The sequence below is a fragment of the Aspergillus costaricaensis genome (genome assembly GCF_003184835.1).
Source record: "Aspergillus costaricaensis CBS 115574 unplaced genomic scaffold BO79scaffold_33, whole genome shotgun sequence".
NCBI lineage: Eukaryota > Fungi > Ascomycota > Eurotiomycetes > Eurotiales > Aspergillaceae > Aspergillus > Aspergillus costaricensis.
Window position 1 is genome coordinate 323691 of NW_020291833.1, and position 16796 is coordinate 340486.

General features: G+C 47.6%; 7 protein-coding genes across 7 annotated transcripts; 4 read left to right on the plus strand and 3 right to left on the minus strand.

The window, feature by feature from the left end:
* Positions 1–1548: 1548 nt before the first annotated feature.
* BO79DRAFT_240025 (amidohydrolase family protein) lies at positions 1549–2788 on the minus strand. Its single transcript, XM_025684982.1, has 3 exons — positions 2702–2788; positions 1855–2625; positions 1549–1787 (listed from the first exon to the last, which is right to left on the minus strand). Exons 1-3 carry the CDS (start codon positions 2751–2753, stop codon positions 1654–1656), a joined length of 957 nt encoding a protein of 318 aa, XP_025536120.1. The 5' UTR covers positions 2754–2788; the 3' UTR covers positions 1549–1653.
* A 455-nt stretch (positions 2789–3243) lies between these two features.
* Positions 3244–5965, plus strand: BO79DRAFT_240026 (transcription factor; the record flags this gene model as incomplete). Its single annotated transcript, XM_025684983.1, has 6 exons — positions 3244–3440; positions 3489–4670; positions 4723–5094; positions 5151–5404; positions 5526–5648; positions 5778–5965. 6 exons carry the CDS (start codon positions 3244–3246, stop codon positions 5963–5965), a joined length of 2316 nt encoding a protein of 771 aa, XP_025536121.1.
* A 159-nt stretch (positions 5966–6124) lies between these two features.
* Positions 6125–7956, minus strand: BO79DRAFT_231731 (uncharacterized protein; the record flags this gene model as incomplete). The annotated part of the gene is made up of 3 exons (XM_025684182.1): positions 6125–7775; positions 7829–7880; positions 7929–7956. 3 exons carry the CDS (start codon positions 7954–7956, stop codon positions 6125–6127), a joined length of 1731 nt encoding a protein of 576 aa, XP_025536122.1.
* Positions 7957–8734: 778 nt separating this feature from the next.
* BO79DRAFT_273803 (uncharacterized protein) lies at positions 8735–9490 on the minus strand (the record flags this gene model as incomplete). Its single annotated transcript, XM_025687540.1, has 1 exon — positions 8735–9490. The coding sequence occupies one exon, from the start codon at positions 9488–9490 to the stop codon at positions 8735–8737; it is 756 nt and encodes a 251-aa protein (XP_025536123.1).
* Positions 9491–10519: 1029 nt separating this feature from the next.
* Positions 10520–10950, plus strand: BO79DRAFT_273804 (uncharacterized protein; the record flags this gene model as incomplete). Its single annotated transcript, XM_025687541.1, has 3 exons — positions 10520–10563; positions 10618–10675; positions 10738–10950. The coding sequence occupies 3 exons, from the start codon at positions 10520–10522 to the stop codon at positions 10948–10950; spliced, it is 315 nt and encodes a 104-aa protein (XP_025536124.1).
* A 686-nt stretch (positions 10951–11636) lies between these two features.
* BO79DRAFT_273807 (uncharacterized protein) lies at positions 11637–13124 on the plus strand (the record flags this gene model as incomplete). Its single annotated transcript, XM_025687542.1, has 5 exons — positions 11637–11850; positions 12124–12197; positions 12267–12643; positions 12713–12808; positions 12882–13124. The coding sequence occupies 5 exons, from the start codon at positions 11637–11639 to the stop codon at positions 13117–13119; spliced, it is 999 nt and encodes a 332-aa protein (XP_025536125.1). The 3' UTR covers positions 13120–13124.
* A 1128-nt stretch (positions 13125–14252) lies between these two features.
* Positions 14253–15170, plus strand: BO79DRAFT_231735 (uncharacterized protein; the record flags this gene model as incomplete). The annotated part of the gene is made up of 4 exons (XM_025684183.1): positions 14253–14450; positions 14546–14741; positions 14790–14997; positions 15053–15170. The coding sequence occupies 4 exons, from the start codon at positions 14253–14255 to the stop codon at positions 15168–15170; spliced, it is 720 nt and encodes a 239-aa protein (XP_025536126.1).
* Between the last annotated feature and the right edge of the window lie 1626 nt (positions 15171–16796).

The following is a 16796-nucleotide window of genomic DNA, read 5'->3' on the forward strand; positions in this document are numbered from 1 at the left end:
AGCCGACTCGTCTCGTCCTGATCGCCCGTGAATATGACTCCGAAGTAGCTGGCGGCATCTAAAGCATCAGATATTAAGCATCACATTCGAGTTTCGTTTCTGAGTTTTCTACTCTCTGACAATGGTTTTTATAGAACTAGGGACAAAGCGATGTTGGGTGTGAATCTTATTGACCCCAAGGGCCGATGCGACCAGTCAAAAGTTCTTTATGCAACAAACCTTGTCCATAATTCCTGTCATCCAACAGTACTAGAGTACATATGATGTTATGAGGTTCTTGAGATATCGTACGTACAATCTAGGAAAGTTAACTTGAGGAATGTCTAAGCACCCGGGACGTACCCGAGGCTCCTGGCTATACCGCCGGAAGGTTCCGTGGAGAATCCGGATATGCGGCACTGCTAATCGGATAAATCCCTGGACGATTTGCATAATATTCAGAATTGATGCATGCACGAAGAGCCAGGATATATGATTCCGAGAGCTGCTACTGAGGTGCTTTTATTGCGCCTGTCGTTCAGGGTGGTGAAAAATCCTAATGAGGAAGAAGAGTACTGTTCTTGATCGAGTTAGGAGGTTCCGCATCTCGTGTAGACCCACGAAAACGTCAACACAATATTTCAATAGTCACCTAAGTTATATCTACCGAATGACAGCGAACCTAGACATCCTAGAAGAGGCGGGTAACTTTTGGGGGGTAAAGGGTCCAGTTGCATTCGAAACACGACTCGCCTAGTTTTTTCTGTATTGGATAAGATCTGAGGATACTTAAATCTATTTCAATAGCATGTACCTCATCTAATGCAAGCAGATACGCACTTTTGGGTACAGCTAGGATACATGAGATTGGATAAGAGCTTACAAGCAATGGTGCATGAGGGATGGTTGAAGGTGGAAGACCCAAGATCCCTGTAGCTTCTACCTGTAAGGCTCTATGTAACATTAACCCAGTTGGAAAGAATCCCTGTCACATAATTAGGTGGCGCTGAGGGCAACATTGGCTTCTTTTTAAATAGACCATAATCTCATGCGACCCCAGCCATGCTTCACATGAGAACTTTCCCGCCTGGTCTGGCTGAACTTCAAGGTCAGTCACTGGTTAAGATCAGACTCTCGTACACAAAAGGACTAGGTCTCCCAGCAGAGAGCCAAGCTTCTAAGCCAGATGGGTCTTGAATCAAGACTCTTCTTGTTCGTTTGCATGGCTGTGGTCTACTTGGTACTTTTTGACCTTATGGCGCTCCGGTATCACGTTCTTAAAAGCTTTAACGGCAATGTCTGGCGCCAATAATTACTCTCTGGGAATACTGGTCTGAGAGAGCCCAGATGTTGTTGTAAGGTGACTGTTGTCGATGTAGCCATGGTGTGCGAATGAAATGGTACTGATGGGAATGGGAATTCCTAGCTGAACAGAGGAAAACCATAGTCAGACTACCTGCCTGTCAAGGTGCAGCTTGGGATATATGCAATTCTTCTACAAGCGTTTTGCTTGATTATGTTATCACTTTTTAAGCCACCAAACAAGGATGTGCTGCTGAATTTACCAGAGTGCGATGAGCTTTTGTTAGCATTTTATGTACTATAATGAACGTAAGGATATATACAAGGCTTTCACGCATTTTGCGAATCCCAGAAATTGTGTCACCGTATTGCTCAGTGACGAGCGAGAAGTTTCTGGGCATTTGCGTAGTAGATTCGGTCCCTCAAGTCTTGGTCTAGAGGATACTCATCCAGAGCCTCCTTGAACCCAGCAATTTTGTTGTTATTGGCGTAAGGAAAATCGGAACCTGCAGCTGTTAGCATCAGATCACACTATGTATGTGATAGGTCTTGGGAAAGAGGCGGCGTCCTTACCATATACAATGTGATCATGAGGCACAAGGCTCAGTAGGAGAGTCAGCACAGCCGGTGAGCTGGATAGAGCCAAGTCAAAATAGAATGACTTGAAGTCTTCCACCATCTCCTCTGGGCCGCGACTATAGGGTTTGTACTCCGCCTCGGGAAATTTGGTGACGGTAGTCAAGCGAGAAATCAGGTAAGGGAGAGCGCCACCGGCGTGAGAAAGTATGACTTTGCAATCAGGAAAGGCCGCCTTTGTTCCTGTAGTAAGAAGGTCCACAGCAGTGCGAGTGGTCTCATGGGGATAATCAATGGCTGGTTGAGGTAGCTGAGGGTTAACACGGTTGGTATCAGCCGGGTGGGTAGGGTGGATGAACACAACGGCTCTGCGACGGTTGAGCTCCTCCCAGATGGGGCGGAAGTCCGGATGACCTAAATAGTGATTTCCGGTGCCGTATCTGGTGAATAGGGTTACACCTTCAGCCTTGAGTACATCTAGACTGTACCGAATTTCTTCGAGTGTGCCCTCGGTGTCTAGCAGGCATGGCAATGCCGCAAAAAACCCGAATCTCTCTGGTTGCTCGTCCCTCAATTGGGCCGTATACTCGTTTGCCTGTCGGGCCAAGGCGCGCCGGCCGTTGTCGTTCGGAGCGATGACAGCTCCGGGGGCTGTTAAAGACAAGATCGCTCTCTGGGTGCCATTCTTATTCATAGAAGCCAGTGATGCTTCAGGGCTCCATTTCGGAGTTGGCCAGCCGGAGGGGTCACCTCCTGCATTTTCGACCGCTACGCCGTTCAAAAAGGTGACGTTAGTATGGATGTATGATGAGATATAGTCTGGGCGAACGTGAGGTAGGCTAACCTTCGGCATAAAACTGCGGCACAAAGTGATGATGGGTATCGATCTTCGACATTGTTCTTCAAGACAAGCGAGGTTCAGAAAGTGTACTCTATGTACTGACAGGATGAGAATGATTGACAGAAGATCAAAAGTTTATATACGGGAAATACATCATCTGAGTTACAGCCACTGCGTCACGTCTCGGGTGCATCCCGAGCAGAAGGTTTACCAGGTTTGCCGAGATATCCGGCCAGCTGTTGGACTCGGTCAGAACTACTCGCTGTTTCGCATTGTATATGAGACATTATAAGAATTTGTGATGATACTACCTCAATGGTCTCTAAACATGGCGTATTTTAAGTAGACGGGTTGTTTCTCTGCACACCAGAAGTCACAAAAGAAAGGGATTGTCTCAACTGCAAATGTTCGGATCGTTCCGGGGCCCGTCCACGATCAGCTGACCGGTGCCACAACGACCAGCTGGCTGGCTCCTGAATAACATCAATATGCAAAACCTTGTGGCAGCAAAGCAAATGTTCTAGTTAAGCTCAGGAAGGGACAAGATGCCCCCCAAATCTAGCGGTGTTGCCAAGCAGCGTACCATGCGACGGAAAGTCGCATTGGCGTGCGATCCATGCCGGGAGAAAAAGATCCGCTGTGATGGAGGCAAACCGATCTGTGGGTCATGCGACCGAAAGTCCTATGGAATTGCCCAATGCTCATACAGCATGGATAACCCCAGGACCGCTAGTCAGGATGAGTGAGTTAGTTCTAATAAAAGTAGTCAGTAATTTCGCTGACAGAACAGGTACATCCGGGTCCTACGGTCGCGCATCACTGAACTCGAGGATCTATGTCTACGGGCCGGGGTGTCAGCACCGGATCTACACAGGGACTCACCACACCAGAACGGCTCACCTTCACATGAATCTCAGTATTTGAATCGGAATCGGCAGTCGACGTCCTCAGGGGTTACCCAAGGTAGCCTAGTGTATCAAGAAAGTAACAGTTCTCCCCACAATGAGCGGCTTTCGGATGGCCGGAGCCTGCATACTTCAAGAACAGTCCCAAGAGATCATCGCCCCCAGAATTCTCTACCTTCTCTTCAGGAAGCAGAAGAGACATCTCAAAATATGTCCAACCATACTCGGAACTATCCGAACCGCAATTCCCTCCGTGGGGAGGAGAAATCCGCATCTCCACACTTTGACACCCCGGGCCGTGTCACGGCAATGGGGCAGATTTCGACGCCAGATGATACCTTGGCATCTCCAGCTCCACCTCGGGAATTCTATGGATCTTCCTCCATTGCATCACTGATGAGATTTGCACGGTTGTCTGTTCCGTTGCAATCTTCGCCCCGGGCCAAAGGTGGTACCAATACCCCAATGGATTACCAGTATCACGAGTCACCTAACACACAGTACCGACTCAATGACTTCACACTCCCACCCCGCTCACTAGCAGATCACCTTCTAAATTGCTATTTTGACCGTGTAGCCTGTATCTACCCTTTCTTCGATCGACCCAGCTTCGAGAAAGCGTACGATAACCTATGGAAGTCGGAAAGGGATGGTATGAACAAGCTACCAGACATGCATATCGGCCTCGGAGGAAGGTCTGACTCGTCTCCCAAGTCTATTGTGCTCCATTGTGCTCTAAATGGAATGTTTGCGCTTGGATGCCATTTCTCGGACCTTCCGCTGCAGGAGCGAGAGGCAACAGCCCACTCCTTCTTTCTCCGCTGCAAACGCTTCGTAGGACTTGATCTCCTCGAGATCCATACAGTCGGGGTGGTTCAGACTCTTCTTATTGTCGCTCTATACTTGCAGAGCAGCCCGTACCCCAGTAGATGCTGGAATGCAATTGGGTTAGCATGCCGCCTCGCCCAAGGCCTGGGCTTACATGAAACCAACAATGCGTCCTCAATGACAGTATTAGAAACGGAAGTACGGCGCAGGACATGGCATGGATGTGTTATGCTAGATGTGTAAGTGCTTCACTGTGAACGGCTCTATTCACCTAACTGACTCACTGTCTAGGTTCGTGAGCATGACACACGGTCGGCCAAGCATGACCAGCCATCTCGCCCCGATTCCATTGCCTTTTGCCACAGGGAAGGACGTTCCTCTTACTATGGGGTTCTACGTGGCAACTATCAAGCTCTATCGAATTCTGGATAGGATTCTTTCAGATGTGTATAACATGTGGCAAGGCCGTTTCAATGAGGAATCAAAAAAATCGACACCATGGTCCGAAGGAAACTTCGATTCCCTTTTAAAACTGGAACGGCAGCTACAGTCCTTCAAGGACACCCTACCACCCTATCTAAGCTGGAGCGCTTCTAGTCGCCCAGAGTGCCACCTTGAGGAATCGGATATTATAGAGCGTCAACGAAATATTCTTCGTTCACGGTAAGCAATCTCGCCGTAACCCAATATCAAAGTATCACATATACTTAGTGTCTCAGGTACTACTACATCCGGCTACTTCTCTACCGACCAATCTTTACCCAGGTTTGTTTAGATTATACTTCGCCACAGCACTCACATGAATCCCGAAAAGACAAACATCCGGCCTGGAAAGATGCCGAGAGCACCCTACAATCCTGCATAGTAGATAAATGTGCAGCTACCTGCGTGTCCACTACAACCGAGCTTATTCACTTGATCTATGAGACATACTCGACACCATACACTGATCCGTGGTGGTACAATGGCTTTTGTAAGTAGGCACGCATTCTCTCTTTCTTCTTGTTGTGGTGATACGTGCTTCTCTATCCTCAAGCCTCTTCCAGAACATCACACGGTACAAGCAAAATGATGACGCTGACAATCGGAAACAGACACATCAACATGTGCCCTCATTCTCATAATGGCCCACTCAGTACCCTCACTATCCGACTCGATCGATTTTGTCAGAGTCCAAGAAGCCTGGGAGAAATGCGAGAAGATCCTCGCACACATGGGTACATTCAGCCAATCTGCACGGACATCGCTTCGCTTCTTACAGGGGGCTTTCAGTCAAAATATCCACGGCCGTCCCTCATCTAGGCCCAATTCTAATGTGGAACTGAATCCCGATCGAAATCTGACAGACGAAGCCGATGCACCCTGCTCTGCCCTCAATGGTCCGAACACGTCATCCTTCCAGGATACCCCTGGACTTGACTCATCAAATTGGACAGACTCTGGTATTGGCCCCAGCACGTTTGAGGATGACCTCGGTCTTCTTTCCTGGATTGATGTTCCAGATATGTGGCAGTGGTTTCGGGCTGATTCGTGATTGTGATCGATGATGCGAAGTTTCTCTGGAAGACATCAAGAAGGATGAATGCCATGTAAGGATAGGAATATGTCAGGCAATCATATATTGTGTGCCGTAATCTACGTCCTGCTAAAGCTATTCCCCCCAATAAGCAACTTGTGCGACACCTAGGCAGTATCACATAACAGTATCCAGCCATGAATCAACTAACTCCCCAGATTTGACGACCGGTTCCAGTACTTCTCTATCATCAAACTCGCCGCCACCAAACTCACTCATGTTGTTTTCCCATATTTCCTTGAGCCATTCCTCCTGATAAATTCTCTCCGAGGGTAAGCCTTCTGCACCGAAAAAGAACCACAAGAACACTTGCTCTGAAGCCTCTCTGGAAGCTTCCTGATCAGCTTCTGTTCTTTTAAATTCCCTACGTGTCTTTAAATGGATATTGTCGAAATGACTCTCTGATACAGCTGGCGTTATTCGTTCCGAGAAACCTCGGTCCTGTATTATAGTACCACCCGGCAAGTACCACACCCAATGATCATACTCATATCCATGCCTGGGACAGTCCAAGTGTGCCGTGACATAGAGAGCACAGTCCTTTGTGAGGGATGCTCCGCACGGCGCCCAAGGTACTCTAGGTCCATGTTGATAGCTCTCATTGTCCCCGTCGGTTGAAGGATAATTCGTTAATCGCCAGACATCTTCTCTCAACATGTAATTTGGATCTTCGCAAGTATACGGGCCCGATCCTGCAACGTCCATGAAGCTCTGTGGACACCCCGTCCAGGGAAAGGCGACCCGGTCTAGAGGTGGATGGCCTCCTCTTACTCTGTGGAGAATTTCTGGGCCTAGGCCGCTGGCGATAGCCCCGATCCAGAATGCGCTGAAGCATGGCTGGCGGATTGCACCGATGAATGCAAGGACTTCTATTTCATCCTCTGGTAAAGTATCTAGGACTTCGTTGATGATCGGATGTAGCCATGGGCTGACGAGATTGCAGGGGACATCTTGCTCCCAGAATGCTGCACAGAAGGTCGACATCATTACTTCTGGGCTGCAACTCAGGGTCATGTAGTAGGGCAAGTCTTCTTTCAAATTCATCCATTCAGCATCCCAGGGTGTATCGATTGGTTTAGAACCAGTAACTCGGGGAAGGGGCAGTTTGGCAGACAACCTATAATACTTATGTGTGGGGATTGTCAGAGCCATCGTAAGAGCAATGGGGAATTGGTCTTGCAATCCATGCAGACGTGCGAATGCGAGAAGTGCCTCGAATGCTCTCTCTGAGGATAAGGGCGTTGAATTAGGATCTGAAGAGAGGGTCCCCTTCTTTTTAATCGAGAATTGCGTTTCGCAGGTACGGGAAACTGACCACGGGGCCAGGAAATCCCCTTGGGGAGTTTGTTTCACCGTAGCTTTCCATCCTTCATTCGGTGCGAGTATTGCGGACCACCAGCGAGCTACGCTCTCGTCCACCTCCCCAACATCGATGACATGGACTTGTGAGGGATCAGATAGGCTTTGATTGCTGTATCCTGTCTGGAATTGGGTGTACTGCACAGAAGAGTCTTCACCTCGCATCTCAACAAGCTGTGCAGATAGTACATAGCACCATCCAAGGGCGAGGATGCCGAGATAATTTGGTCCAGTGATATTTCCTCCTCCCATGCCGTTCCATGAACTGAATGCGCCCTCGGTGAAGCTGAAAGAGGTAGCAGCAGCAGTACCAACTTGAACGAAGGTGAGGTGTGACGTCTGCTTCTTGAGTTTGCCGCAATCCTGATCTGCTGGCAGAGTCCAGATAGAAGAAGCTTCACAGCAAAGACTGCGTATAGGAGTTATTCCATATGGGCGAACGTGAAGCCGTTCAGAACGGACCTGAAGTTTCGGGATTCTATGTAGAGCGAGACGAGGATTTGTGAACTCTGAACTTAAGCCTGATTCCCGCAGCTGAATGGCCAAATTTGCAAGCTGATACCAGTACTCTCGACTCTTTTCGAGTGCATCTTGAAGTTGTTGCTCCTCCAGTTGGAGAACATTGTTATCGCGAAGGATCTAACAAAAGGGTGTTAGCACGGTCGGTCTATCTATCATTATACACTGACCAAGGATAGTCGCGGTGGCCGTATTAAGCGGTCACGCTTTTCTCTTGGTGTATCCTTCATTGGGACTTTCATGCAAACAGGGGCTTCGTTATCAAGGTGTGAGTTTGATGGATGATGGGGAGGTAAGAGAAAGGGGCGGACAAAGGGAGATATGCGGTCAATATGCACGGTGCACGGTGGCCACCGCCTTGGTATTCATGGCTTACAGTACTGCTTCATTCACGCAGAAGTCCACTAATTCCAGGTTTAAGACTATACCTCGATTCTACCCCTGCTTTATCAGAACAACACAGATGCTGCATGAAAGTAGACTCTTTGATCAGAATCATATCGAAAAGGGAACTGCACAAAGCGGAGACGGAGTATATATTTAGTTAGAGGGGGCCTGGCACACTTTCCCTCAAACACACCATAGACTAATGATGAAAGCTTTGGTATGCTACTCATGGGCTGCACTGAATTTCATTTAGCTACAAACACAACCTCTACACAGATGTTATTACACTCTCCGCATATGGCAGATGGCAAGGCTTCACAGCGAGCAGCTCCGGCCACAACACCATGGGGGAGTTTCTAGATGCCTTGGCAGCATCGATAGAGATACATGAATTCCAATTTCTCAGCGATAAACTAATCTGAAAGCACATTTATACTCACAACCACAAACAGGATTCCACACTCACTCCAAAACCCCATCCCCCTCACACCTCTTCAACGGATACCCATCCCCCAAGCAAGTCGTAACCACCCCCTTAACCCACTCCAACTTCCCCTCACCGTATGTATAGCTAGTATCCTCATAGCTATCCGCCTGATAATACTCAAATTTGCCTCCGTTGCCCGGCTCCCCATTGAACACATACCCACGACTCCGATGCGTTAGCGGATTACTAACAATCGCGCCCCATTTGCCCTTGGGGATCGTCATCGTCACGGTGCCCGTGATCGTGCTCGTCGTGGTCTGCTGGTAGCTGATACTCGTTGTGAGAGAGAGGAAGTCTTCGATGAGAGTGAAGTCGGCCGAGGCGCCGGTCGTAATGCTGTTTGCGATGGATTGGCCGGATTGGATGGCGAGGGTGACGGGGGCCTGGTTGGCGTGCGTGATGGTCGACATGGCGATGTCCCAGCCGAGGAAACTCTGTGGTTCCAGAGGAATTATCAGGTTTGTGGAGCTTCCGCGCTTAGTGGTGGTCTTGTTCCTGGAGCTAGAGGCGCTGGTGATAAGGAGGGGTGGTGTGCTGTCATTGTTGGTGGATGGCAGATAGGTGAGGTTTGGGATCTGGGACTTGAGGTCGGCTTTCTTGATGGTCTTAGTGGTGTTGTTGCTTAGGAGGATGATTGCTTCGTCGGGACCGCAGATGGTGGTTGTATTGGCGATTGGCACGGTGTAGGAAAGGGTTGCGGAGAAGAAGGTTACGAGGAGTGGGAGCTTCATGGTGTGCGGTTGCTTGATCGGGTTCTTCTTCTGATGGTTAAACGGGGCCCCGAACTTGCTGAGTCTGTCTCGTGTCTTCCATTGAGAATAGTATGGACTTATATATTATATATCCCCAAACATCTTAGAAGTGCCTGTTATAACCTCTCTACACAACTACTCCTACTACATCATCCAGCTCCGCCAAGAAGTATAGACATCGCCAAGATCACGACATACAACATCGATCAACGATGTCCGAAACTCTCACGCAGATCCCCCAGAGTCCCCGAGGAACTCCCGAAGAAACACAAGATCGACAATCACAAGTCGCACAAGACTGATTATGCAGCCATTATCTACCGAATCGAGTAACTTACACGATCCGCTTCTTGCCCGTAGCCCTAACCAAGACAACCGCTTGTCAATCTCAGCCACGGATCGAGCCGCTATCTATCCAGTCAAGGCTCCAAGTGGGTCCTCCCGTTTCACGCCCCAAAACCTTAATAGATGATTTTGTCTGCCGCTGCTCCATTTAATTTAGCTCAGGGGGTTGTGCCATGTGCGTTCCGCCCGTTGAGATAGGAAGAACTCACGGATCGACTACTTGGCAAAGGATGAGACATGCATGTGGATCTGCGGTCAGTCGCTGCTCAGGTGATATGCTCTGGGATGTATTAGTATTATAGATGTAGCTTGAGCGTTGTGGTTGAGTTATATATTGTCTGAGGATGTTTCTCTTGAGGTTATTGTGATCTTCGTTGCTGGTCTTGGTTTGCTTGAAGGATGGCATGTCGGTGAGATGTATATTAATGATTTGACGGTGGTGATATCATGGCGGAAGATACTCGGAAATACTGTTCCTTTGACGTGGTAGGAGAGCCAGAGAGAGTTGACGCTATGAAAGATGCTGAGAGACTTGGCTAGAGACATCATATATTGCGGGATTTCCTGAGCTGTAGTCAGTCAATTTCGACAAGATATTAAGGACTACCCTGAACCAGACTTCAACGACACGCACCACTCTTTCTTCAGAGTTTCACAAGCACAATGAAGCATTTTGCAGCTATCTTTGTCACAGTCTTCGCTACTGGGTAAGCATCAGGTTCCATTCTTCGAGATGCAACTCAGCCACTAACATAGTGCAGTGCGCTAGCAGACCTCCATTACACAGGACTCTGCTATGACTCGCCTGGTAAGGACGTGGTGAGTTATCCTATTCCATAATTTTCATGGGAATTCTGTTGATTGAACGGAAACTTGTACAGAAAGTCTTCAACAAGGCAGCAACGGAGAAGGCCTGCGCTTCTTACAAGAACCGCAACACAGGCAGCCAACAATGGGACCAATGTCCGGATTGCACAGTACTAAGTGACCAAGACCTTTTGTACTACTGCAAGTCCGAGGGTCAGCACATCGGAGGAGACGAACTATCATATTACTGTGGACAGGCGGGTGCGGATGGAAGTTTGGCGTGGTGATGTTACAGTCTCGAGTTCAGGCAGTTACTCAACCTACAGATAGCATAACAACCAAGAAGCATAAACAGTCCTCCCCACTATTTAACTGTCACTTATGCAAAGTGGGTGCACAGTACTTTTGATCAGGAGTATCGGAATGTGGCCGCGATCGCCCCTCATAGTTCCAATAAAAGCTAAGACATCAGACTAGGCCAACCTCACCCACCTAACCAGATCCTTCGTCCCTTCGCTTTCTTCACACTAAGCAACAAAACCAACCAGGTTTCCCATCCTTCCGTACCTATAGTGTTCAATCTAGATTCGGCCGCCGAAGTTCTTCCATGCCCAGCACAAATAGATGAATTTCTCATCTGCCGAGTCAAGCCTGCCATAACCCTCCTGCAGATCGGCTTGAGATGCTCAGTTCGCTTGCACACTAAGTCGAATAGACTGTACTTCTTATTGGATACCATCATTACGATTTATCAGGCTAGAGCAGGGGCTGAATAACTAACCTATTTCCAGCTACCGGTCCCGACGACTCTCGGACGCGAACGGACGGAATCCTTCCGATCAGGAAAGTTCACATGTGTACCTAACCCCTGCCCTTTTAATCTGCTTTATGTGCCTGGGTCCTATATGAGAGGAGAGTAAAAAAAACTTTGTTTCTCTTCTCCGTTGTTGGATAATGTTTGTGTGCCGCTGCCATGAGCGCCACCAGCACCGCTGCCTCGACAGGGACTGGCACGGGCGTTATTCCTGCACCTGTGGGTGTAACGCCTGATTTAGACAGTCCAGAGAAGCACTATTATACTGCGAACCTGGTTGTGGTCACTATAGGTGTAACAATCAGTACGTTAGGTCTCCTGGTGAGACTATATACGCGGGTGGTTATTGTGCGGAAGTGGCTGCTTGATGATGGTGAGTGTGCCCGATGTACTTTAATGATTGATGCATGCAAATATGTCCTCGAGAATTTCCAGTCATATGAATTGCTTACAGGAGATTTCATATAGTCGTCATTGTATTATCATGGGTTAGTAAATCACCCTCTCAACACCAATACGATGACTGATCATAATGAATCCAAAGATCTTCGCAGTATTAACTCAGTCCCTACTCCTATGTACGCACCATCACCTACATTCTAACCGAGCCCAGCTCAATCCTAACTGAAACACTTCCATACAACAGGGGGCTACATCAACGCCGGCCTAGGCGTCCACGAATGGGACCTCACCTCTACCGTATACAACCGAACCCTCCGAGTACACACCCCATCCCCGATCGAACCTTCTCCCTCATCCACCACCTAACAACGTCTCAAAAACAACTAGGTCCTCCTCCTTGGCGCAATAATGTACATTCCTGCCCTCGGTCTATCCAAAATCTCCCTCATTATTCTCTACTACCGGCTCTCCGATATGCAACGAAAATGGCGCATAACCCTATGGGGAATGACCGCCTTCGTCGTCGCCTACATGATTGTCCTTGAATGTTTATTTCTGTTTACGTGCGAGCCGGTACATAAGTCCTGGTACCCTGACATAGACGGACGCTGCTGGAGTAAAGCCCCGATCTTCATGGCGGGCGTGGTGGCAAGTATGTTTATTGATTTGGTATTGCTGGTCATGCCGCTGCCTATTGTTCTGAAGTTGCAAATGACCTCAAAGAAGAGGTTTGGGTTGATTCTTATGTTTGGGTTGGGAGGTTTGTACGTTGATCTTTCTCTTTGGACTTGTTTGGACTGGGTTCGTGGCTAATTTCTTATGGTTGTGTTCAGGTCACTAGTTACGAGTACATTGCGACTGGCGGCTACGGTGCCGATGTTGACGCAGCAAGACCAGACATATTTGTTGGGTGGGGTGGCTCTTTGGATGTATGTGATCTTTTATCCCCCTTTTATTCTTACGCTTGATTGATTGTTGCTAACATTGTTGTTGGTTCAATAGTAATGTCGAGGCAAGTCTAGTCATCGTCACAGCTTGCGTACCGTCGTTCCGACAAGTGTTGAGGTTCCATGCATCTGGATGGCGGAGTGATAGTGGCGGAAGGCTTGATAGAATGTCCAGCACTTGCAATCTTCGCAGTGTGCAGCGGAGACAGGAAGGGTTCACGAATCTGAGCTTTGATCTGGAGATGGATCAAACTGACTCGCGTGGACATGATTCGGCTGGGGCACGGACTTAGAAGAGGGAAAAAGTATATGATTTTCAATTATAAAGGTTGTTTCGATCGCCGACACTGTCTAGCATGTGGACTACATGAAGCCGTCCTTCTCCACTTCAATGTTAATCGCCAAAAGCTTTATTTTAATAAGACGCTCGCTTTCTGTACTCCAACCCGGCATGCAACCCCGCGACCTCATTACCATTAGACGTATGACACTTTCCATCGACAATGTCATAACAACTGGACTATGGTCTAGACATCAGTGAACTTCTACATGAATGAAGCAGTACTGTAAGTTACTAATACCAAGGCGGTGGACTACTGTCTTCCTTGTTCGCCTCTTCCTCTTTCCTGTTTCTCATCATAAATCAAATTCACATCGTGATCACAAATGCTACGGCCACTATCCCAGTAATGGACAATGTTACACAACAGACATCATTTTCTACGAACGGTAACCCTTGAAAGAACTTACGCCCCATCCTTCACGGTACAGTTTTCATCTAATGTGAGGGGTCTTGGATTGATACCTTGCAGCGGCAACTAGCTGAAATAGTTAGGCGACGCAGTAGGCAACGTACATAACACCACATGCAAGGTGCTACGGAGCAATGGTTACTAGCCTACGTCACACTAGCCATAACATGCAGTAAGATCGGTGATCAGCAATCATAGAACAACCTGGAAACCATCTCGCCTTGATCCACATATCTTGGAAGTTGAAGAGTAGATAGCTGATTCATCTTTTTGCTTACATGAAGAAGGCGGCAACAACGTACTTATTCCCCGGGGCATCGTCACTGGCACAAACACAGGCACCATCATTAAGATTCCAGCACACCAAGTGTATGACCTGTTTGGCCATCGACCATGCCAGTTTCCTCGCTACATATGCTGGATTTCAGCTTTTCAAATCCTTATACACTTTTGATCCGTATGGCCCATTTGCTGTTCTATATCGTCTCTTGTTTTCAAGATGCGGGTCAGTATTAGAGAAAGACCTCTCGAATTACGCCAACAAGAGAGTCCTAATCACTGGCGGGACCAGTGGGTGTGGGTTGGAGTGCACAAAGGCATTTGCTCGTGTCGGTGCCCATGTAATCGTGACAGCAAGGTGTAGTGAAAAGGGCGAAGTTCTGAGAGAAGAAATTATGAAAGAAACAGACACTCTCCATATTACACCCAAAGTGGACGTCTTGGAGTTGGAAATGAGTTCCGAAGATTCTATCACGGCTTTCAATACTCGCCTGCAAGAGTACCCTTCTCTAGACTTAGTGATCTTGAACGCAGGCATCTACCAAACAGACTTTGTCAGATGCGAAAACACAGGAAGGGAACAAACACTACAGGTAAGCAGGAGAGAATTATCCTTCATAAGCGATATTCGAGACAATCTACCACTTCATTACTACCACAGTCGCTCACTCGACTTCACGAGAGATAGGTCAATTTCCTAAGTACTTGCGCTACAGCACTGCTCGCCACGCAGCTATTACTGCGACAACCAACGCAAGGTCGTTTATTAATCATCTCATCCGAGGCGCATGCCTGGGCAAATCCTCAGCAAAAGTCATTCACCGCCTTAATAGAAATGCTCAACCAGCCAAATACATATCCCTGTTATGCAAGATACCACATCAGTAAGTTACTGGTCATCCTATGGATGCAGGAGCTGGCACGCAGAATAGACCCAGCACGTGTTCTTATAGCGTCCGCCACACCCGGATTTTGCCGCAGCGGACTTTTCCGTTCGTTTAGTGGTAAGACTATCGCCGATTATTTGGAGAGACTAGTTTGCCGGACCCCTGATCAGGGTGCATGGCAGTATCTCACGGCGATCGAGGGCATGGATGCAGAAGTGCATGGCTGCTTCTTCGCGGATGGAAAATTCAGGCCGTATGTCTCCAAGCTAATCAGTAATATTGGCTGACATGATAACATCTTAATGCAGGTCATCGACCGCAACAACATTGGCTAAGGAAGAAGGGTTACAAGATTCTATGTGGGATAATGTTCTTAAAATGTTGCCTGAATGTGCACAACATGTAGCAGATGATTTATCTATCTAATCATTACTACATTCCGACATCATAATAGACTGTATGTTTGAAGGCTGTTGAGACATGTTGTTTTGTATGAGATCTTCGTAACGATAACAAATGTAGGGTATTGGCATTATTGACTTGTGGACAAGTGCATTAGGCTAGGAATTAAATGATTCCAACCCTTGATTATTCGAGAAAATAACTTATAACGAAGCTAGACTGCGCTGATGAATATATCTTGCAATCATGCAACAGTCTCAGTATAGCTCAGTCGAAGACACGTCTACTCAATGCCAGGGTTGAAAAAATCATAGTAGCAGTGTAGCGCCCGTTCTAACGCACCTAAGGTAGAGACATATTGAAATTAATAGCAAATAGCTACTGTGCAAATCAAATCAACAACTAGAGGCCAAAAAGGCGTACGACGCTAGGGCCGATTGAACACCTTTGCGCATTTATGTATATATGCAATTTACATCATGCTACATACAAACTGTGTTCACCAGACAACACCCAGTGATGTACAAATTCAACCCCAACGGACACTCACCCGAGCTGAGTAGTCATAGTAAAGTAGCCAATAGATAAGACAAAGAATGCTAATACTGACAGATAACAGGGTTGTATGAGGCGGGTCTTTTGAGTCGTGAGTGACATGAATAAGAAACATCCAGCTGACAGGGCAAATATGCCCTGGAGTATTCAATACCTACCATAAGATCAACATCACTATCTTTGGGCTATCCTGGTATATGCGACTAAACATATAAAACCTGTTTTAGAAATGGCAATATCTGGAATGTTACGGTACACACTGCTTGCACCACACATCCTACCATGAATTATGGAAGGAAACCGGGCGTCGTAAAAGAATGCGAGTCATTGCCATGTCTGGATATCTGAACGTCGCCTTGTAGCGAGGAGGTCAAGAGAGGCTGGTCTAAGTCAGCGGTGCGCTAAGTGGAACAACTCCTTGTGTGGCAGATAAACTTTGGACAGAAGAAGATATTGTTACACACGTCCATGCTTGTAGATCGGACGAGATAAGAAAGCGCCTTGTCTTACTATGTTCCTTCAGCTGCGTGCCCATTATGCAACAATCTCAGTAAGTAGTGGAGGAGGGGGTGAGATGATTGGATCGCTCCCCTTCTGCAAGCCATAAAGTGATCAGTCTGATGGCAGCCCACTCTTTCACTGCACTTCAACCCTTGCTAAACACTCGACTATGTTTGAAGATCCATTGAGGGTCTTTTCGAACGAACTTTAGATCCTTCATAGGTATTACTGGTGTTGGGGACGTATTTTACATTACGCGCATATTACAAGTGAGTAACATGCACTGAGAACAAAATGCGGAAAGCCTAGTTTACTGGAGCGGCAGGAATGCAGGAGTCTTTTTTGGAGTCAGGGTGCTGGGCCTCGTAGAGCAAGGTGCTCAGTAAGACCGATATGTAAGTATATTCTACAGAGTATTCCTGGCCCGATTAGTTGGATACAATTTCCGGTAAATCGGTCAAGTGGGATAACTTGCAGAGCTTCGGTAGATCCTATCGCGAGGGGGGATCCGATACATAGTTTTGGCTACGGCATTCTCTGGTGTACTAGGCAGGGGGCCAGTAATACTTTTGCTATGATCTTTTGATGTTGGTA